Source organism: Prionailurus viverrinus, chromosome F2 (assembly GCF_022837055.1).
Source record: "Prionailurus viverrinus isolate Anna chromosome F2, UM_Priviv_1.0, whole genome shotgun sequence".
NCBI classification, from domain to species: domain Eukaryota; kingdom Metazoa; phylum Chordata; class Mammalia; order Carnivora; family Felidae; genus Prionailurus; species Prionailurus viverrinus.
In genome coordinates, this window is record NC_062578.1 from 45,094,377 (window position 1) to 45,118,961 (window position 24,585).

Genomic DNA, 24,585 nt, shown 5'->3' on the forward strand with positions numbered 1-24,585 from the left:
ATGACAGAACAAAGCCTGCTTGAGACTCCCACTCCTCAAATAAACATTAAAAAAGAAAATATAAACACTGTAAAGAAAGAAAAGAAAGAAAAGAAAAGAAAAAAGAAAAGAAAAGAAAAGAAAAAAGAAAAGAAAAAAGAAAAGAAAAGAAAAAAGAAAAGAAAAAAGGAAAGGAAAGGAAAGGAAAGGAAAGGAAAGGAAAGGAAAGTCATGCATCTCTGCCTTAATGGACTCGTTCTATCTTGCTTTATAAATACAAGTTACAATCCAATTCTGGGTCACAAAATCAATTCGGATTACCTTTTTTGTTTAATGAAAGTATGAAGTAGAAGATTCACACACCTGAAACAAATTGTACATAAAACAGTACTTATCTATACATGTGCAAAATGGGTCACAACACAAAACATATTTTATGGTATGGACCACAGTCAAAAAAAAAAAGTGTCAAATGCCAATGCCACCTTTTAATTATTAATAAATCAATGTAAATCGTGTACTGTAAACGTTCCTAAATACAGAGAAATGCTGCCTTTGCCAATATCCTACGTTAAAATCCTGAAAAGATGGATTCTAGCATAATTCTTTCAATAATTCTCAATAATTCTTTAAAGCATGGTTCTTTCTTAATGATTCCTTCTCTAAGCAATACTTAATGTAAACATGACTTCAAAACGACAATTCATATTCATGTAATTTGTATGTCAGTAGGAAGATGAGGACTGCTTCCTCCACAGTGACCAAACTATTCATGTTTACAAAGCACACGGCAACACAACACCAACAGCAAGGTTTGAATCTAAGTCAACAGTGGGAATTGGTCTTTCCACTGAAAGGATTTCCTGAAATCCTCAGGAGTGACCCCCCAGCAGGCCTAAACAAGAGAAGAAGAGATCTATTTATTCTGTTCTCTTTGTTCGTCTCTTCAAGAATAATAACTCTGACTGGACAGAAATATGTTGAAAGTGTCACTGTAATAAACCTTAATCCCCAATTTAGAGGCTGGAATGCCTGATACTCCCACATGTACAGGACCACAGGGCAGAACTCTAACTTTCAAATAGAGTGAAAAACCATACGCCCTGGAAGTAGTATTGAAATCCTCCAATGATCCAATTTGTCCCACTCCTCCAGATCCTTGGCTATATCTGATCTAAAAGTAATGGTTAACAGAATAAAGTATCACTTACTTAATCAGGCAGAAAAACGTAGGGAACAGACAAGGGGTAAGAAAGTCAATATTAAAAGAAAGAAAAGCACAGGGAAAGCAAAGCAAATGTGGGGAGAGGACCATGTGAGCATTCATGTGCGTGCACTGTCAGGGGACAGAGAACAAAGTAAAGGCAACAGTGACAGAGCGAAAAAAAAAAAGGAAGATGAGGATAAGTTCAAAGGAGAAAAATAAGTGAGGTATGTAATGACAAAATAATAAAACTCATATTTATAGTCTTATGATCCTATATAATTTGTAATATACATACATATAATTGAAGTTTTTACAGTGTATGGTCTCATACTCTAGACAACTGAATATATTTATCTACGCCGCTCTCCCCACAACAGAAAGCTAAATAATTTTAACATTAGAATGCCAGTTCCACCGGACTGGAAGTTCCAAGGGAATAGGACGCACGCCTGCTCTGCTTACCACTACATCCTCAAAGTCCGATCAGCAAATGATAAATGTGCACTAAACATGTATAGAAGGAGATAAAGGAAATAGGAACGTACAGGAAGAAAATTCCAGGGTACTTTCTTCAAAAATCACACACCCATACTTAAATGACATTTAGTTTCGACACAAAATAAGCAATGTAGTTAAGTATAACAGATCTATACTCCAAGTAGTCTAAAAGTCAAATTCCCTGTCTCCACATTAGAACATGCATTTCTTATACTTTAACATTAATACCAAATCAAAAATATTTTAATATTATGGATTAAATTTATATTACTACTAAAATGAGTATGTCCCACCATAAAAATATACACAATTACAAGGTAGATAAGTTTGAAAAGTGTTATTCTCATTACTAAAGGAGTCATTAAAAAATTTTTTTCAGTATTTATTTTTTTTCCAATATATGAAATTTATTGTCAAATTGGTTTCCATACAACACCCAGTCCTCATCCCAAAAGGTGCCCTCCTCAATGCCCACCACCCACCCTCCCCTCCCTCCCACCCCCCATCAGCCCTCAGTTTGTTCCCAATTTTTAAGAGTCTCTTATGCTTTAGCTCTCTCCCACTCTAACCTCTTTTTTTTTAATTATTTTTTAAATAATAATTTAAAATGATTTGCACCTGGGGCGCCTGGGTGGCGCAGTCGGTTAAGCGTCCGACTTCAGCCAGGTCACGATCTCGCGGTCCGGGAGTTCGAGCCCCGCGTCAGGCTCTGGGCTGATGGCTCAGAGCCTGGAGCCTGTTTCCGATTCTGTGTCTCCCTCTCTCTGCCCCTCCCCCGTTCATGCTCTGTCTCTCTCTGTCCCAAAAATAAATAAACGTTGAAAAAAAAAATTAAAAAATAAATAAAATGATTTGCACCTATTAAATATTTACACACCTTCATCAGAACACACCTACTGCCCAAATAAAGTAATATATATAAATACAAATAAGCAACACTCTATTTGTAGACCAGTAAGTCATTTGCATGTAAACAGGAAGTAAAAACCATTTGACTCAAAGATCTCCCAATAGACTGATTATGAAGGAAGAATTACAAAGGGACTTAGAGTATTAGACTTGGGGTGCAAAGAATAATAGGGGACAGCTGGAAGGATAATAAAAGCAGTAAAAAGTCAAATGATTCAGAGATCTCAGCCAGCAAATAGAATTAAAGCAGATTAATACCAGAGAAAAGTCAATAAAAATGAGAACAGAAACTTAACAACAAAAAACAACCAACCCAATTTTCTTCACATGGGATATACCAATGGAAAGATACTCAACATCACTGGTTATTTGGGAAAAACAAATCAAAACCGAGATACCTGTTCACACTCACTAGGATGACTATTACCAAAAAGACAGAAAGTAAATGTCAGAAAGAATGTGGAAAAACTGGAACCACTGGAAATAACTGCTGGTGAGAATGTAAAATGGTACAGCTACTGTGAAAAAACTACAGAAGTTCCCCCCAAAATTATACATAATATAATCCAGCAATCCCCATTCCGGGTATACACCCATAAGAATCAAAAGCAGTCTCAAAGAAATAATTGTATACCCGTGTTCACAGTAGCATTATATACAACAGCCAAAATGGGAAAGCAACCCAAGTGTCAGTCAGTGGACGAATAGATAAACAAAGTGTGGTATATACATACAAGAGAATATTATTCAGCTTTAAAAAGGAAGGAAATGCTGACACATGGTACAACATGAATGAACCTTTAAAACATTATGCTGAGTGAAATAATTCAGACACAAAAGGACAGATATTGCATGATTCCACTTCTATTAGGTACTCAGAACAGTCAAACTCATAGAGACCAAAAGTGGAATGGTGGTGACAAAATGCTGTGGGGAGGAGATAATGAAGAGCTACTGTTTAATGGGTACAGAGTTTCAGTTTGGGATGATAAAATTTTCTGGAAATGGATAGTGTGATTGTTACACAACAGCATGAGTGTATTTAATGCTGCTGAATTGTATACTTAAAAGTGATTAAAATGATAAATGTTATGTTCTGTATATTTTACCACAATAAAAAAAATTGAGAACAGAAAGACTAGGAGATATTAGTCCTAATATTAGTCACTATTAATCTTAAACTGTATATAATTTAAAAGGAGAGAAAAAATTATAGAGGGTGTAGTGGTTGAAAGGTAGCCCCCAAAAGATGTGTCCTTGTCACGATCCCCAGAACCTCTGAATGTGACCTCATTTGGAAAAGAAAGGTAGTTGCAGATGTAATGTCAAGGAACTGAAAGGAGGTTATCACCCTGGATTATCCATGTAGTCCTTAAAAACAATGACAAGTGTCCTTTTAAGAGACAGAGGGAAATTTGAGGAGAAGGTAATGTGAAGATGTAGGCAGAGATGGAACAATGCAGTTACAATTCAAGGAACGCCAAGGACTGCCAGCAGCCACCAAAAGCTAGAAGAGCAAAGAATGGATTCTCTCTTAGAGCCTCTGGAAGCAGAGCAACACTGTGAACACCCTGATTGTGAAAGAATACATTTCTGTTGTTTAAAGCTACCAGATTTCTGGTAATTTATTGAGACGGCCCTAAGAATCTATTGTGGGGGTAAAAAGATAAAATAAAAAGTAAGAAAGTGAGCCTTGTAAGCATAGAACAAGTCATTCAAGCCAAAATTTAGCTATGAAAGCCAAGAGGAAAAGAGGGTACCTGGGCTTCACCATCAAGCCACGTGACCCGTGAACATGAGTGCTGATGGCAAACTGCTGAGGCCAGCCTCCCATCCTGGGCAGGGCAGGAGTGAGGTTTGCCTGCATGCTCCTGGCCAGGCGTATGGGGAATCTGGAGCAGCACATCCATAGGGTCAGACCACAGAGAACGGCTGCACCCTGCTATCTCAGGCTTTAAGACGGAGGCTTTCAGCCAGGATGTTTCTGTGAATTAACAGTCCCATATTCCTTCATCTACTCCTAAATAAAATGAAGATACCTGTCTTTTGCTCGTCATGTTAAATGCCTATAGGGAATCTTCCAAGAGGCAGTGCCTGCACCCCACACTAAGATGGGCCAGCTATCTACTGAGCCATATACAGTAGGGACTGGGAGAGGGCAGATGTGTAAATATGCCAGGTGGGGCATTACTCAACTACCACCCCTCCTCAAGCCTAGTCTTCTAGACTTCAGCCAAATATGATCATTAATTAGACAGGAAGGAGGTTATTGATTCATTTTTATTTATAAAAAATGGATAACTCAGTTTCACTCCTTTGATGGAGATTTAATAGCTCCTTTTTTTTTTTTTTTAAGAAATCTTGTTGGATCAGGAGTATACCTGGAGTATACTTGTAAAAGTAGTAATGCCATGTGATTTGAGGTAGGGGCAAGCTACTGTGTGTTTTGTTTTTTAATATGCAGTATAGAGGGTGATTTTTTCCTAATGTCTGTGTTTACTTTGCATGTACTGGATCATTTATTTCACATATTAAAACGCACTATTTCCCCAAAAGGGGTAGGAGTAAAGAGGCAAGTTGTAAAAAACAGCAAGGTTAAGGAAAGAAAGATAACATCATTTTCAAAAACATTCATCAAAAGTAACTTTTCCGTGTTGAAATTATCTACAGGGTTCTTTTCTTCATAAGTAAGTGATGTAAGGATATAGGGAGACAGACGGAGAGACAAAGAGAGATTTTTTTTAGTCTAAAGTAATTCCTAATTTACTCTTAAACAGATTGTCAAGCTGTATATAAGTTGAATTTCCTGAAAATTGCCATTTAAATGCCTCCAATTGTCTCCTTAAGTCACATTTGACAAGTCTTCCTAAAATATACAATATATGTCTACATTTTATCTTTAAAAGGTAATAAACATTCATATTGTGTTGTGTAGAAGTACAATTCTTAGTTTGATTTTTATTTTCTTTCCTTCAGTTGATGCCAAGCTATCTTCAGTCACAGTACTTGCTCTCTCAAACAGTTCTTAGTCTGACTCAAACACTTCTGTCCTTACCCCTTTCTCTATGCCAAGCAATGGGTAATCAAAAACAAAAGACTGTAAAACAAAAGAAATCAAAGCCAAAACTGTATTTAAAAGAATCAACAGGGTCTTAGTGATGTCTATGAAACAAAGTGCCTGGGTTTGGTAGTGGGGTACAGGGACAGATATTTAAAAAATAATACTATTCACTCATTTCCTGATTATTTGGTAATTATATTTCCTATAGAGCTGAGAAAGAGGTAGATCTCCAAAGAAGTATGTGGTTAACCAAATTCAAAATTAAAATTTTGATTCCCTTTGTTTATTTAACTGACCAAAATTAACTCAGTTTCTTTATATTTAACTTTTTAAAATAAACTGGATTTCGATAAAACTTGTTTCATTTAACATTTTGAGTTTTACTTCCATCTGTTGTTATTCCTTAATCTGTCATTACTGCTTAATTTTAATCTATTTGCTGGATGTAAATTTATAAGCACATTTTCATCCTTTTCCTATTTACAAAGCTTTACGTGTTTTAATGTGATTTCATCATTGCCTTTTACTAGACACATAATTATTACTCTTACCACAGCAAAGATATAATCTGTACACACTACGAGTTCCTCTTTTAAAAAGAGAGAGAAAGCAAGCTGTATAAAAACTAACAAATTAGTATCCCTTGCCATCAAACAAATCCAGTGTTTTTAGCTCTTTTTATTAGGAAATTCCTCCATGAATATCTATATCCCCAATACTTCTTATTCTCCCTGAGGAATGATTAAAGATAAGCATCAATCTTTGACCAATGATAAACCAAAGTGTATAAAACAAATGACCTCAGCCTTCACACCTTCAAAAGACCCATTTTCAATTCACTATCAAGTTCCAATTTGATCGCTTTCACTTTCTAATTTAGTGCCATCTTTAAGTTCTTCATATCCCTCAGGCTATGACACTCAAAACATATGTCCTACAAAAAGCTTAATCAGTGAAAGCCACGATATTAATTTGTGGCTATTTAGGCAGGAGCAACTCCATTCTAAATTTTCAAAAATGGATGCATCTCTTCTTGACCCGAATTTTTGCTGGCCCAACGAAGCAAGCACGACCTGGGTCTCAAGCAGGCCGCCTGGAGCCCGGGCATACTAGAAGGATGGTATGTCTGAGAATAAGAGTAGGAAACCAACACCCAGTTCACTCAGTCAGCCTCGTTGTTCCTATGACATACCTCTAGAGGGTAGGCATAGTGGGAAGGGCTATCATCTTGTAACAACAGCCAAAGGGAATTGCAGAAGGACTAGGATGTGGAGGCTAGGGAAGCTGGCCTACCACATCCTAACTAGCGTCCTGTTCCAGAGAGCCAACTAAATGCAGTAAATTATATACTATCCTTTACTTATCTTAAAAGAACTAGCATTCTTTGCCTCCATCTGTTGTAGCGGTCTTTCCATCACTCACATCCTCATTCCACTGTGACAACTTTATAAACTATTGGTAATCTCATAAGCCAACATTGCTACAAAAAAAAAAAAAATGGCAGGGAACATGAAAAATTTGCCCACATTTCTTCCCACTCTGAAAAATTTAGAAGGTTCCTATTTTAACATAATAATTATGAAATTAAAATGTTTGCTGATTTTTATTTTTGCTAGCCACTCCTTCATCTGCATAGAGTTGACATATAAACACAAAAGATATTTCTTTTTTGTCAAGGCAAGAAATAGACTAGCATGAATTCATCTCTCAGTTCTGCCATTTATAAACTGTATCATCTTAACAAAAAACGTAATTTTTTAAGTATCCATTTCACCCAATCCACTCATTAAAATGGAGATATGTATTTTGGGGCTCCTGGGTGGCTCAGTCAGTGGGCATTGACTTTGGCTCAGGTCATGATCTCATATTCCGTGGGATTAAGCCCCATGTCAGGCTTTGAGCAGACAGCATGGAACCTGCTTGGAATTCTCTCTCACTCTCTCCCTGCCCTTCCCCCACTTGCACTTCCTCTCTCTCAAAATAAATAAACTTAAAAAACATAATTATTTCACAGAGTGGTTAAAGTGAGAAAATTGTTTAATTAAAAACAGAAAACTTCAGGGATGCCTGGGTGGCTCTGTCAATTGAGCATCTGACTCTTGATTTCAGCTCAGGTCGTGATCCCAGAGTCATGGTATCAAGCCCCAAGTCGGGCTCTACACTCAGCTTGAGATTTTTTCTCTCCCTCCCTCCCCCTGCCACTCCCCCACTCACAAGCACTCACATGCTCTCTCTCTAAAAAAAAGGAAACTTCACTATTTCACTCACTAATCTGAGTTTCATATACAGCCAACTCTCTTATACCTTAACTACAGCTTTACTGGCTCTCTAATAACACTGAGATTCTGAAATAATCGGTTTGGGTCAGGGCCCAGGCATCAGTATTTTTTCAAAGCTCTCCAGGTAACGGCTATGTAGGAAGTGTGAAAAACACTGTCTAGCTCCCTGATCCGTTCATTTCCTATACCCTCTCCTCTCTTTTCAGGTTACACCCCATTGTAACCACCAGAACAACTCTCTCAACAGCATCCTTCAATGCCCTGGAGCCCCATCGTTTCGAGACACTCATTCATTTCACCTCAAACCTGAGCTCAAGGCCATAATGTGCTGTGCTCCACTGCTGAGCACTGCTAGAGCAAGGCTAGAGCAAAGAACTGTATTGGTGACAATACATATCTCACTTTCCAACTTTGGCTGTGTCCTCAACAATCCTTTTTTCTCTCTTGGACAGCTCTTTCTTTTTTCCTCCCACCCAACCTCCCACCAAACTAAACTTTGATAAGCAGTAAATACTATTAATTTTATCAAAATTCTACCCTTGAAAACATACCTTTTTAATATTCTTTACGACAAAATGAGAAATGCACACAAAGCACTTGCCTCGCATACAGAAGAACGGTGATTATCTTGAGGAAAAGCACTTGTGTGACAGAACTGCAAGCCAAACAAGCTGCAACTTGTTACTAAGGAACAGCTGACAGAAAAGCGATGGCAATTCAGACTTGGACATAGGACTGACATTTTCTCAAAAATGAACCGTGTGAATCTGTCATTTCAAGGAAACTATCGTATTTGCCGCCAATGATAAAATGTGAGCTTTGGAAAACTTGTACCCACCACGTGACCTTAACAGCTTCTCAGTACTTGCAGTTCATACTCTCATTTGTACAAAGCAGTTCACAAACATGAGAAAAGTTAAATGATGATAACACAATTTAAGTAGCAACTTAAAACCATACTGTTTGGAAATGCGCAAGGCGACACTTGATAAACTGTCCAAAGAACCTGCAGAGCCCAGAATTGCCTATATACAAATTATGAGGAAAACAAGAAATTTACTTAGGTGGTGGCTACCAAGGAAGGCTCTATATAGAAATAATATCTGAGCTGAGACTTGAATGAGTAGGATTTAGACTGGTAGGAAAAAAGTGAGATAGACCGATGACTAACAGACAGAATTTTAAAGAGAAATACTGTCTTCAAGTATATTTTTGCTATTTCACATGTGTTAATTCAAACTGCCAAATGATACTTTAAGATCCTAGAAGTCGGGAACCACATATTACAACTATTTACTATCAGACAGACTACTTCAGGGTCAAATTTAATACGTTCATCTTTGTGGTTAGAAAAAAAAGATCTACACAAGGAGGAAACAGAACAGTAATAATCTAAGTCCTAGGTTAAATCTCAGCTCTGGCACCTGGCTAGGTTGCCTTGGATAATTCAGTTAACCTCATTAACTCAAATTCAAATACACCTAGTTTGAGGATCACCCTAAAAACATCATAACTACAAGTACTAAAGATAACTAATAATCAGAAAAGAAAAGAGAATCTGTGTTGCTGGTTTTATACTGATCTTGTCATTTTTTATTATTTTGCAAACGAACAATTCATGTCATTTTTATTTTTCACCTTAAAAGAAATTAATATACACCAGGAAGATGATACATATTATATATAATTTTATTACTCAAAGAATTCTCTTTAAAGTGGGAGACAGACTTTTAAATATTTTCAGCACAGTACACTATTACTTATATTATTGAAATTCAATCCACAATAATACTGTATATCAGAAATTAATTCCAATTTATTCTTCTTCAGATGTTCCAAAATACTACATTCTCTTTCCTCCCATCTATTTACTTCATACATTTCTCCAGTCAGCCTGACGCCATCTTTTCTGCTCTATACACACACACTCACTCTCTCTCTCTCTCTCTCTCTCTCTCTCTCTTTCTCTCTCTCTCTTCATTCTTCTATCTTTTCTTCTTGAGGTGATTCCAGCCACTAGAGGGCAATAAGTTCACAAACACAGATGTACTTATCAATAATGAACTGAGATTCACATATGAAAAAAACCTAAGAACTGTATCATCACAAACCCTGAAGCACAGGCAATTAGACTTGAATATGTAAGGTACATACTTCAAACTCAAAAAAATCATCCTGGAAAAGGGAGTTCACAGAAGTGTATAATAATGTTCAAAAAAGGAATTCCAGTTTCTCACTAAGACAACTAAAGAAATAAGATTAATATGCTTACAGGTACATGGCAATATTAGAAATCATGATTTTTAAATATTAATTTCAGATGAGAGAAGAAAAAAAGGAAAACCAAAAACACAGAAAGGTAGAATCCACAGGGTGGGTAGAAAAGTGAGAAATGATTTTTCCCAGGCCTCTACTGCTGCACTGAGAAAACAATGGATGGATTAAAGAATACAGTGGATTTGCCAACCCTTTCTTCTACTGAAAAGGGAATATTTTACACGTATAGTTTGGGGGGAGGAAAATGGTGACTGTAGAGGGACATATAGCCTTCACTTCTTTTCTCACAATTAAGGATGTGGGGGGAGAAAAGTTAATATTGCTAACCTTTAACAGATAATTTTACTGTTTTTTGCACAGAACCTAAATTCAAATCAACTTATTTAATCTGTATTTATTTATTTACACTGACATTACAAAAATGCAAAATTTATATAACATCAACATTTTTAGCAAACCATCATTTTCTTACCCTCATTGGATGTATATCAGCATAAGGTGGTTTTCCTTCAGCCATTTCTATAGAAGTAATGCCAAGGGACCAGATGTCAGCCACACAGTTATAGCCTATTTCTTGAATAACCTCAGGAGCCATCCAAAACGGAGTTCCTATCACAGTGTTGCGTTTTGCCATTGTATCCTGCAAAAACATCACACAGATGTAAATACTACTACAAAAACACAAAGGAAATCTGTCAACATATTCTTTAAACTGTATAGTGAAACTCTCAATTACTACAGATTGTATCTGAAATTGACTATTTTTTAGAATTTCCACTAGAGCTCTGACAGGACATTTTTAAGAATTTTGAATTCTGTAATAACAAAGAATCCACAAGAAACTTATCTCCACCTTCATTAAAGATAGTCATAAAACAGTACTGTAACAATAAAAGCTATAGAAATGGATCAATATAGCTTTCCTTTTTAAACATTCAAGCATTTCAATTACATTTTTTCATATTCATTCAACATCTCTTAAGTGTTAAATAAAAGTAATAAATAATACTTAAATTATGGATCCTTCTCCCCAAGAACAATGTAGTTACATATTTCTTCTCATTACCCCCTCTAAAAAGTTATCAACATTTAGTCGCAATCAAACCTGGACATATAAGCCAAAAGAGTGTCCACAATTACTGCACTTACCGTTAACTGACCAGCCACTCCAAAATCAGCCAATTTTGCATGTCCTTCTGTATTGAGGAGAATATTTCCAGCTTTTATATCTCTGTGTATTTTTCTCATGAAGTGCAAATATTCTAGTCCTTTCAAAGTAGATTTAAGAATAGTTGCAATTTCATCTTCTGTTAACTGGAAACAAATATTTGTAAAACTAGAATGAAAAACTATGCTAGATAAACTCTTACAAAAGAGCACTGGTAACTAATCCTTCTTTCTAATGACCACTAAACCTCTAGGAAGAGGCTAAAAGATAAAGAACTGGGGGAGATTCCTGGGTGGCTCAGTCAGTTGAGTATCCGACTCTTGGTTTCAGCTCAGGTCATGATCTCACGGTTCGTGCGTTCGAGCCCCACATTAGACTCTGCACTGACAGCATAGAACTTCTTGGGATTCTGTCTCTCCCTTTCTCTTCCCCTCCCCTATTCACGTACTCTTTCTCTTTCTCTCTCTGTCTCTCTCTCAAAATAAATAAATTGAAAAAATTGAAAAAAAAACTGGGAACTTCTTTTTCTTCACAAATATTCTTTGTCACTCTTACTACATGTATTATTGATGAAAAATTTTTTCAATATTAAATTTGCCCTTTCCTTAAAATTAGTGATGTCATTCCTAAAGCACATAGCCTCTCCCAAAAATCATTGTGACCCTAAGAAATCACTATTTCCCACATCTTCTGACACTGAGGTAGCAATATCACAGCTACTTGTCCTGAAAGTAAATTCAGACATTCTTCTCTGTGATGTTGCTAATTCTTGATGAAAAAGAAAATCAACAGTTTTACACAAAGGAAAGGAAACAAAGGTGGCTTGCCAAGAGTCTCCTGCATGAAGTGATTATGCCCACATCACTCCTCCTCTTCTAACTGAGTCATGTCTAAACCCACCCAGATCCTGGATTTCTGGCCATAAGAATGAGAACTCAAAAATGAAAATACCAGAGAAAGACTAGGAAAATGGAAACACAAACTAAGGTTATCAGGGAGAGGATAAGAGGGGAGAAGGGAGAAAAGGTGGTCAAGGAAAGAAGTGGGAAAGGAAACATTCTCAGTAGCTATGGCAATAGAGCCAGATCTCTACCAGCCTTTATGCTAATCATTTTCCATGCATTATCTTATTTATCCTTACGACAACTCTCCAAGATATATACTATTTTTACCAGCAACTGAAAAATGATGATATTATTGCATTGAGGTTCAGTAAATTCCTTCTCCTCATATACAAGATGGAACTAAGATTTGAGCCCTTGTCTGATCATAACCTATGCCTCTCTTGACAAGCCTTGCTCAAGTGCCACTTATGAAAGCCTCTATTTTAAATATACCCACATAATAATAAAAGTTCATGATGATAAAATCTACTTCTCCCTAAAAGTACAACCAGCAAATATAACCCGAACATAAGCTGATGGAAGATGGGAGGAGGGGAGTTCCAATTTATACAAAGATAGAGGACACTACTCTATTTGAGAAAGAAGAAGGAAAATTCAAATACCCAACAATGGGATAAAAGGAAGACACAGTACAAATTAAAATTATAAAAATATTATACTACAAAGCTGTAGTAATCAGAACAGTATGGTACTGGCACAAAAAGACATATATATCAATGGAATAGAATAGAAATCCCAGCAATAAAGCTACATGTTTGTGGTCAATTAATCTACATCAAAGGACTCATGAATATACAATGGGAAAGAGACAGTCTTTTCAACAAATGTTACTAGGAAAACTGGACAGATAAATGCAAAAGAATGAAACTGGGCCACTTTCTTACACTATAAACAAAAATAAACTCAAAATGGATTAAAGACCTAAATGTGAGCCCTGAAACCATAAGATTCCTAGAAGAAAACAGTACATAATTTCTTTCACATCACCATAGAAACCTCTTCCTGGATATGTCTCCTCTGGCAAAGGAAACAAAAGCAAAATTCAACTATTGGGGCTACATCAAAAGAAAAAGCTTTTGCAGAGAAAAGGAACCATCAACAAAACAAAAAGGCAACCTATTGAATGAAGAAGATATTTGCAAAAGATATATCCAATAAGGGGTTAATATCTAAGATATATAAAGAACTTATATAACCCAACACATGCACGCATGCACACACACACACACACACACACACACACACACACACACACAACAAAACAAATAATCCAATTAAATATAGGCAGAGGAACTGAACAGACAGTATTCCAAAGAAGAAATACAGATTGCCAGCAGACACATGAAAAGATACTCAACATCACTAATCATCAGGGAAATGCAAATTAAAACCACAACGAGACATCACTTTACACCCGTCAGAGTGGCTAAAATAAAAAAACACAAGAAATAATACTGGCGATGATGTAGAGTAAAAGGAACCCTCATACACTGTTAGTGGGAATGCAAATAGGTACAGCCACTGTAGAAAACAGTACGGAGTTCCTTTAAAAAAATTAAAAATAGAATTACTATATGATCCAGTAATACCACTAATGGGTACTTACCCAAGGAAAATGAAAACGCTAATTCAAAAAAATATATGCAACCCTATGTTTATTGTAGCATTAAGTATCCATTCATATCTCTTTCCCTCTCTTTCACACACACACACACACACACACCCACACACACACACACACACACATGAATATTACTCAGCCATAAAAAAGAATGAAATATTGCCAACTGCAACAATAACATACATGGACCTAAAGTATATAATGCTAAATGAAAATAAGTCAGAGAAAGACAAACACCATATGATTTTACTCATGTGTGGAATTTAAGAAACAAAACAAATGAACAAGCAAAGAAAAAAGAAACCAAAAAAGCCAGACTCTTAAATACAGAGAACAAACTGGTGGTTGTCAGAGGGGAGGTGGCAGTGGGGAACCAGGAAATGTGTAGAATTGTTGAATCATTATATTGTACAACTGAAACTAATATAATACTGTATGTTAGTTATACTTGAATAATTATTCATATATATTTATACACACACACACATATATAAAGACTATGTAGAATGTGAAAATAACTATTGGAAGAAGTTTGTTTCAACTGCCACCAATGGCACAGTGGCTCATGTCTCATTAAGAAACAACCTGGGGACAACTGGATATTCACAAGCAAAAAAAATGAAGTTGGACCCCTACCTCACACCATATATAAGAGTTTACTCAAAATAGATCAACAACTTAACTATGAGTTAAAACCATAAAACATAGGGGTAAATCTGCATGGCTATTGGTTTGGCAATGGATCATTAGGTGTGATATCAAAAGTACAAGCAGCAAGAGGAAAAATGATAAATTAGACTTCATCAGAATCAAAAATTTTGTGCATTAAAGGATATTATTAATAAAGTGAAATGACAACCTACAAAATGGGAGAAAATATTTACAAATCATACATCTGATAAGGGTCTAGTATCCAGAATATAAATAACTCTTTTAACTCAACAAATGACTCAATTTAAACATGACAAAGGACTTAGACATTTTCCCTACAAAAGATATACAAATGGCCATATATGAAAAGACAGATGTTCAACATCATCATCATTAGTCATTAGGAAATGCAAATCAAAGCCACAATGAGGTACCATTTCACACCCACTAGTGTGGCTATAATAAAAAAATAGAAAACAGTGTTGGCAGGGATATGAAGAAACTGGAGCTCTTGGACACTGGTGGTGAGAATGTAAAATGGTGCAGCTTCCATGTAAAACAATGTACAGTTCCTCAAAAAGTTAAAAATAATTAAACACAGAATTACCATGTGACCCAGCAATTCCATTCCTAGGTATATATTCAAAATAATTGAGAACTAGTATTCAAACAATGTATGTACAGGAATGTTCATAACAGTACTATTCACAATGGCTGAAAGGTTAAAACAATACAAATGTCTATCAACAGATGAATGGATAAACAAATTATTGTATATACATGCAATAGAATATTACTCAGCCATAAAAAAAAGAATAAAGTCCTGATACATGCTACATTGTGGATAGACTTCAAAAACATTATGCTAAGTAAAAGAAGTCAGAACAAAAGGGCACATATATGATTCCATGTATATGAAATATTCACAACAGGTGAATCCTCATAGAAAGAAAGCAGATTGGTGGTTGCCAGGGGCTGAGGCAGGATAAGAAAAACAAGGAACAATGGCTTACTGAGTTTGAGGTGATGAAAATATTTTGAAACTAGACAGAGGTGGTGATTATACAACATTGCGAATACACTCATACCACTCATTAAAATGGCTAATTTTATGCTATGTCAATTTCACCTCCATTAAACAAAACCCTGACATGAAAATTCCTAAACAAATTGGGAGACAGTTTACATATAACATTAATATATAACATCATAAATGTATTGTACATGTCTATTTGTAGTACTTGAACAATGTGCTGGCTTTGGATAAATTAGTTTTATCAAAACAAACAAACAAACAACTTGGACCTCCTTCCCCTAACCTCTGAGGTCTCAACTTGCCCTAATCCTTTCCAAATTAAAACACTCTAAGACTACTCTAAACCAACTCTCAATCCTACACTCTTCAGTGGTAATGTAAGAATGTGACTTACTTGCTTAATCCACTCTAGTACAAGATACCTGATCCAGAATGCCATTTATTCATTCAACAAATACTTATCAAACACCAATAGCATGCCAGGAATTACACTAGTTGCTGGGGATACAACAGTGAATAAACCAAGCAGCGTCCTTTCTCTCATGGAACTTATATTCTACGAGGAAGGGATAATTTGATGATAATATGATAGAAAATAGGATAGTGCAAGAAAATATCAGTGATGATTACTATCAGGACAAGAAAATACAAAGCTATTGACAGAGAATGACTGAGAAAGGCTCTTTAGCGTAGACATCAAAGAAAGCCTGAGACATTTCTGGTCTTAAATGACATAAAAGAGCTAAACATGTGATTGGCTATCTGGGAATATGACATTCCACACAAAGGAAACAAGAAACACCATGATTCAGGAAAAAAGCCTCCTACATTTGAGTTCAAGAAAAAAGGCTGAAGTTTAGTGAGTCAGAAGAACAGTAGTTCTAGATGAGATCTGGGAGACATGTAAAAGCACAAGGCTTCATAGGCCATGGATATGGAGTCTGGGTTATTTGAAAATTCTAGTACTACCAGGAACTTATTCTCTATCTTAGACCAGACAGTCTGACTTAATGGTCAAGCACTATGCTCTAGAAAGCAAGCACTATGCTCTAAAGTTGCACTACCCAATACAGTAGCTCCCAACGTGTGAAACATAGCTACCTTAACTAAGATGTTCTATAAATGTACAATATACACCGAAGGTCAAAGTTTAGTACTAAAAGGACAGGTAAAGAATCTTATTCATAATTTTTAAATTGATTAGGAGCACCTGGGTGGCTCAGTCAGTTAAGCGTCTGACTCTTGATTTCAGCTCAGGTCATGATCTCATGGTTTGTGTGATCAAGCCCCATGTCAGGCTCTGCACTGTCAGTGCAGATTGGGATTCTTTCTCTCTCCTCCTCTTTCTTCCCCTCTCTGGCTTGTGCATGCACGCGCGCGCACACACACACACACACACACACACACACACTCTCTCTCTCTCTTTTTCAAAATAAATAAGCTTTAAAAGAAAAAATTTTTAGTTGATTACACTTATAAATGATATTTATATATTAATATCATAAACTTATTAATGTTTAGCATAAGTCATTAATATTATTAAGATACTGTTATTAGTTATATTATTTAATATAATATTGGTGCTATATATTAATAATTTTATATATTACTAAAGTTAACCTCACCTATTAATTTTTTTTAATGTGATTACTAGGAAATGTTAAATTACATTTGTGGCTCATTTTATGTTTCTATTGGACAACACCACACTGAGAAAGGGTCCACAAGGGCAGGGATCTTTGTTCTTTTCACTGATGATGTATCCACAATGCACAGAACCACGCCTAGCATATAGTTAGCACTCCATAAATAATAAATGAATGGATACAGACTCGTGGTCACAAAAAGAAAGGAGATACACCACATCTGACATTTCCAATCTTTCTAAGTTAGCAGTTAACAGCCAAGGTGGGAGAGTGGGAGGTAGGAGTGTTCTTTAGGGCCACCACAGTGACCAAGGCGTACAAGGTGGTGGTGCTGTCCTATGTGCCTGGGTTTTCTCCCCTCTCACCACTCCTGGTATAAAAATTAAAGAGCTTGGGGGTACTACAAAACACAGTCCATAAAACTGTGTCATGTTTAATCATTTCAATGTTGACATTTTCAGCTACCTAGACTTTAATTTTTATCCTCTTAACATTCCATTATTTCCAACCATTCCATTATTTCACTAACCCTTCATTAACTCTGATTTGTTATCTCTGCTTCTGAACCCTATATTTCAGAGTTATATGAGAAAAAAGTTCAGGAGTAAGATCTGCTACATACTTCGAGGTCTCAAGAGCTGCCTGATTTCAGTGCTGTAAAGCATTTGCTACTAGACAAATCCACAGCAAGACTAAAGATTTGCCAAAGATATTATACTGATTCAAGAACTGTCTAACTTTACTAAATGATTTCAAAGGTTCATTCCAAACTCCATGATTCTATAACATATTTACAAAATATCTTCATACTCTTAACAGATGAATAAATTCACACTAATTCAGACATCCATTTTTTAAATTCTTTTGACAAATATCTACTTCACTGGCTCTCTCATACAGACTCTGTTAAAGGTGCTAGGTGTTGAAGGTGAGAACATGGACAGTCTCAGTCCTTATAAAGCTTATACAATTACCTTAGAGCATAGCCTGTATTTGGCCCAGAATTGTCAAAGGTGGAGAGGGCAGACCTCAAGCAATGTATAAATGTTATAAAGTCCTTCTTCCATTATGCTTTTCTCTCTTTGTAATAAACTCCTCCCCCTTACCTCAGGGGGTCACTTCATATGCTGCCCTAATCAAAATATGACACAGTATTCAATCATTCATACTAGTACACAGATACATCTTAAAGTCATTTGTAGTACAGTATTATTTAAACAATCCATTTGAATATTAAAGCTCAAATGAGGTAACTACACATTAAGCCTTTTAACTTTAATTATGAAAATGAACGGTTTCTATCCCTCAATAAAATCATTTAAACAACAGCAGCGCCTGGGTGGCTCAGTAGGTTAGGCGTCCAACATTGGCTCGGGTCATGATCTCACGGTTGGTGAGTTGGAGCCCCATATCGGTCGGGCTCTGTGCTGACAGCTCAGAGCCTGGATCCTACTTCGGATTCTGTGTCTCCCTCTCTCTCTGCCCTTCCCTCATTCACGCTCTCTCTGTGTCTCTCAAAAATGAATAAACATTAAAAAAAATTTTTTTAATCATTTAAACAATAAACAGTAACATTTTATAGAACACAAAGATATAATGTCTTAATTTTTTACATTACTTTATAGTTATAAGGAGTATTTTATGACTCTCATGACAACGCAATTAAGAGAAACACATCATCCTCTTTTTAGATGAAACAAATTCAGAGAAATAAAGTGGTCAAGTATCATACAACTACAAAGAGGCAAAGCCCACATGTCTTCTGGCTCTATTGCCTATACTCTTTCTATCACACCACAGACAGATGTCACAAACATCATTATGTATGAAAGGGTCGCAATATAAGAAAACAGAGAGCTGCCCTCAATGGGGAAAAACTGAGAGCTTACCCCCCGAGATCAGGAACATGACAGGGATGTCCACTCTCACCACTGCTGTTTAACATAGTGTTGGAAGTCCTAGCATCAGCAATCAGACAACAAAATGAAATAAAAGGAATCCAAACTGGCAAAGAAGAAGTCAAACTTTCACTTTTCACAGATGACATGATACTCTACATGGAAAACCTGAAAGACTCCACCAAAAAGCTGCTAGAACTCATACATGAATTCAGCAAAGTCGCTGGATATAAAATCAATGTACAGAAACCGGCTGCATTTCTACACACCAATAATGAAGCAACAGAAAGAGATATCAAGGAATCAATCCCATTTACAATTGTACCAAGAACCATAAAATACCTAGGAATAAGCCTAACCAAAGAGGTAAAAGATAATATATGCTGAAAACTATAGAAAGCTTATGAAATAAATTGGAGAAGACACAAAGAAATGGAAAAACAGTCCATGCTCATGGACTAGAAGAACAAATATTGTTAAAATGTCAATACTACCCCAAGCAATCTACACATTCAATGCAATCCCAATCAAAATTGTTCTCAGAGGGAGAACAAACAATCTTAAAATTTGTATGGAACTACAAAGTCCCCGAACAGCCAAAGTAATGTTGAAAAAGAAAACCAAAGCGGGAGGCATCACAATCCCGGATTTTAGCCTATACTACAAAGTTGTAATTATCAAGACAGTATGGTATTGGCACACTAAAAAAAGACACATAGACGAATGGAATAGAATAGAAAAGTCAGAATCGGACCCACAAATATATGGCCAACTAATCTTCGACAAAACAGGAAAGAATATCCAACAGAAAAAAGACAGTCTCTTTAGCAAATGGTGCTGGGAGAACTGGACAACAACATGCAGAAGAATGAAACTGGACCACTTTCTTATACCATACACAAGAATAAGTTCAAAATGGATGAAAGACCTAAATGTGGACAGGAAACCATCAAAATCCTAGAAGAGAAAAGAGGCAACAACCTCTTTGACCTTCGCCACACCAACTTACTTAACATGTCTGTGAAGGCAAGGGAAACAAAAGCAAAAATGAACTATTAGGACCTCATCAAGATAAAAAGCTTTGGCAAAGCAAAGGATATAATCAACAAAACTAAAAGGCAACTAATGGAATGGGAGGAGATATTTGCAAATGACACATCAGGTAAAAGGTTAGTATCCAAAATCTATACACAACTTACCAAACTTAACACCCGAAAAACAAATGATCCAGTGTAGAAATGGGCAGAAGACATGAATAGACATTTTTCCAAAGAAGACATCCAGATGGCCAACAGACACACGAAAAGATGCTCAACATTACTCATCATCAGGGAAATACAAATCAAAACTACATTGAGATACCACCTCACACTGTTTGGAGTGGCTAAAATGAACAACTCAGGAAACAACAGATGTTGGCGAGGATGTGGAGAAAGGGGAACTCTCTTGCCCTGTTGGTGGGAATGCAAACTGGTACAGTTGCTCTGGAAAACAGTGTGGAGGTTCCTCCAAAAAGTAAAGATAGATTTACCCTATGATCCAGCAATAGCACTACTAGGAATTTACCCAAAGGATACAGGAGTGCCGATTCATAGGGGCACATGTACTCCAATGTTTATGGCAGCACTATCAACAATAGCTAAATTATGGAAAGAGCCCAAATGTCCATCAACTGATGAATAGATAAAGAAGATGTGGTATATAGTACAATGAAATACTACTCAGCAATGAAAAAGAATGAAATCTTGCCATTTGCAATAGTGTGGATGGAACTGGAGGGTATTATGCTAAGTGAAATAAGTCGGTCAAAGACAGATACATGTTTTCACTCATGTGGAATTTGAAAAACTTAACAGAAGACCATGGGGGAAGGGAAAGAAAGAAAAAAAATAGTTACCAATAGAGAGGGCGACAAGCCATAAAAGACTTAAATACAGAGAACTGAGGTTGGAAGGGGATGGGGGGTGTGGGGAAAATGGGTGATGGGCATTGCGGAGGGTACTTGTTGGGATGAGCACTGGGTTTATGTAAGCAATTAAATATGGGAATCTACTCTCAGAGCCAAGAGCACACTGTATACACTGTATGTTAGTTAACTTGACAATAAATTATATATATATACCCCAAAAAAGAAAAAAACAGAATTGCAAAACTTCTCCAAAGATGATATTGAAAATATTTGACAATCAGCTAAAGCAATGTCTAATTAGAACGGTTGCCAGCCATAGTACAAGTGGTTAACAAACTAAGGACAGATACCAGCCATACACAAGCAGTAAAACCAAGTATCAGCCCAGAGTATCAAGACAAAATGCAGGCCTCATCCTAGCATTCTAATGTAAATTATTTTAAATGCTGTGCCTGCCAAACAAAACAACTATACCTGTTAATAAATTCTGCGAGTAAGTGGATCCCCTGGCCTGAAAAGTAATCTTAACTGAGGACATTATAGGTGGCTTAATAAGTACTTTATGGAAAACAGATGCTTAATACCACTAAAACAAACATATAGATCAACGATTGAAACAATTTTAAGCTATTTAAATAAAAATAGAAGACATTCAAAGTATCAAATCAGTAGGCAGAAAGAATGTTTTCTAATCGAAAAAGCAAACAAAAATTATGAGAATTTATTAGCTTTGTTTACATAAATACTATAAGCTTAGAAAGCTTAGAAAAATATTCACAGAAAATATACTAAGATATTTAGTGTACAGAATTATTTAGAATATAAAGAGCTCACATAAATCTTTCAGAAAAATAATAAAACCCAACAAATAAGTAGGTAAATAAATGAATATACACAACTCACAAATATGCAAAAATTAAAAATAGAGCTGGTTAACATACACAGAAAATAACAAACTTCACTAATTATCAAAAAAAAAAGCAAATTAAAACAATGAAGTATCAGTTATAAAATTGATCACAATGTTGCCAAGGATAAGACCACATGTATGGCAGACAAGAATATAAAGCATGCATAAAAGTGATCTAAGAATGCAGAAGTATTTTCCAAAAACCCTAGATTAACATTCATTCACTGAAAAAAAAAATACATTTATTGAGCATCTACTCTGCACTATATTTAAAAAATCTTTAACCTTGGGGCACTTGGGTGGCTCAGTGGATTGTGGATTAAGTGTTGGACTTTGGCTCGGTCATGATCTTATTGTTTCTGAATTCAACAGCTAGGAGCCTGGAGCCTGCTTTGGTTTCTGTCTCCCTCTCTCTCTGCCCCTCCCCAGCTCACTCTGTCTCAAAAATAAATAAACAGAGGCGCCTGGATGGCTCAGTCAGTTAAGTGTCCAACTTTGGCTCAGGTCATGATCTCGCGGTTCGTGAGTTCAAGCTCCGCATCAGGCTCTGTGCTGACAGCTCAGAGCCTGGAGCCTGCTTCAGATTCTGTGTCTCCTCTCTCGGTCTGCCGCTCCCCCACTCATTCTCTGTCTCTCTTTCTCTCTCTCTCTTAAGAATAAATAAACATGAAAAAAAATTAATAAAATAAACTTAAAAATTTTTAATATTTAAAAAAATAAATGAAATAAAAAATCTTTAACCTAACCTCATATGGTTCCAATCTAGCATGAAAGACAGACTTAGAAACTCAGAAACTATTATAAAAAACACTTTCCAAGTGAAATGGGACCAGAGTGAAGAGCAATTAATTAGGGAAGAAAGAGAAGTAGCATTAAAATTAAGCTTTGAATAAAAAAGTTCACCATCGAGAAAAAGGAAAATTTTCAATAGAATAATTCAAATAATTAACTGAAGAATAATAGTTATGAAATGGCACTCAGAAATCAAGTAAGGCCCATTCTTTCCCCTTTCATTAAGATGGGAAAAATGGCAAAAAAGTGATGGGCCAAATTTCAGCCTTCTAAGTGCCAAAATGCAGGTTAATCTTAGCATATTTGAAAGAATAAACATTTACCTGGTCTCTTTTAAATGTCAATGGTATTAAACGAACTGTGGATAAAAGCAGTATCTGTATCAACATTTTACAAGCATTTTCTGGCCCTAATAGAGAAGAATGAGATAGGAACTTGTGTTTATTTAATGGACACTATACAGTAGACTTTAAACAAGATGTTTATTTCGTATCCTTACAAAAACTATTTTGTTATAAAGACAGGAAAGAAGGCAGGCAGGCAGATAGATGACAGTCATTTATTTTCCTAAAAAGTTTTGTTTTTAAACAACATTTAAATATGTTAAGAAATTTCATTTTATACAAACTTAACCAGTTACCAAAGTGACTAGAATTCTATTTGGCAACAGAGGTAACTACTTATTCCCATCACTAAATAAAATTTAAAGTGCTATCATTTTCATTTCTGTAATAAAGACTTTTTAACAGTTCAGATAGACCATACCCATCAATTTCAAAATGGTCAGGTTTACACTAAAAACACTCAGAAACACACACACAGACACACACACATGCGCGCGCACACACACACACACACACACACAGGAGAGAAGATCTTAACTTACACAAAATGAGCTAACTAACGTAAGATTTCAGTTCTAAGATAGAAAACTCTTAGATCCACTCTCAAACCACGGCTGACACTTCATTTAGTGGTATCTGTCAAAATCCTCTCCAATGAAAAATCTTATCAACAGAGTACTCCATTTATGGATTTAATTATGTTACCTTTAATACAATGCAGGTTTAATTTGATTTTCACCACTATATAAATGGGGCAATGTCATTTTAAAATCACTTGAATATTTTATAGGTCTATTTAAAAAAATAAATAAAAGTGGGAGAGATATAATAAACCATGAATGAAATAAATACTCAGTAATCAGGGATCAAAATAAGACTTTTATAGCTGAGCTAATACATTAAAAGACGGAAGTCCACATCTGGTTTCAATACTGGTATGAATTCACTGGCAAATTTAAAAAGAATCTCATTGTACAAAAACAAAAAGATGGTTTTGATAGGCTTTAGTCCTCTGGTTACTTTTGTTTCTAGAGTCATATGATTAGTATAATAATATGATACATTTAATATGTCACTGTGTATATGGTTTTGATAAAAATGCACCCACCAAATTGTCTCAAGGGCACATGCCCAAGCTGTTTTAAAATATACATACTGCCTTAATGTTTTTGTGTCAGTAAAAACAAATTCAAGTGAGCTTTTGTAAGTTCATACAAAATTAAGAATTTTAATTTTCTAAAAATGACTCGACAATCCTACCTAAACCCCACCTTTTTGACATACTTACTTATATAAAATAATGCATTAATTCCATATTTAGTACCTATTATCTATTAAGGAAATGAAAAAAAAAGTGACATAGTTCATCTTTCAAGTGCCATAGACAGCTAACTATATATTATTATAAAATTTTAAGTTTCAATTTTCACAGTGACTTTTCACAAAGTCTTGAAAACCATTTGATGAAAACCCACCTATGTAATCTTTACACAGT

The 24,585-nt window shown here is 35.7% G+C and overlaps 1 protein-coding gene across 1 annotated transcript in view; it reads right to left on the minus strand.

Annotated features, from left to right (window-relative positions):
• STK3 (serine/threonine kinase 3) overlaps positions 1 to 24,585 on the minus strand; it is a 282,030-nt gene that overhangs the window by 187,481 nt on the left and 69,964 nt on the right. Inside the window, 2 exon segments of the mRNA XM_047842418.1 lie at positions 10,683 to 10,850; positions 11,360 to 11,524. Coding sequence (XP_047698374.1) covers positions 10,683 to 10,850; positions 11,360 to 11,524 — 333 coding nt within the window.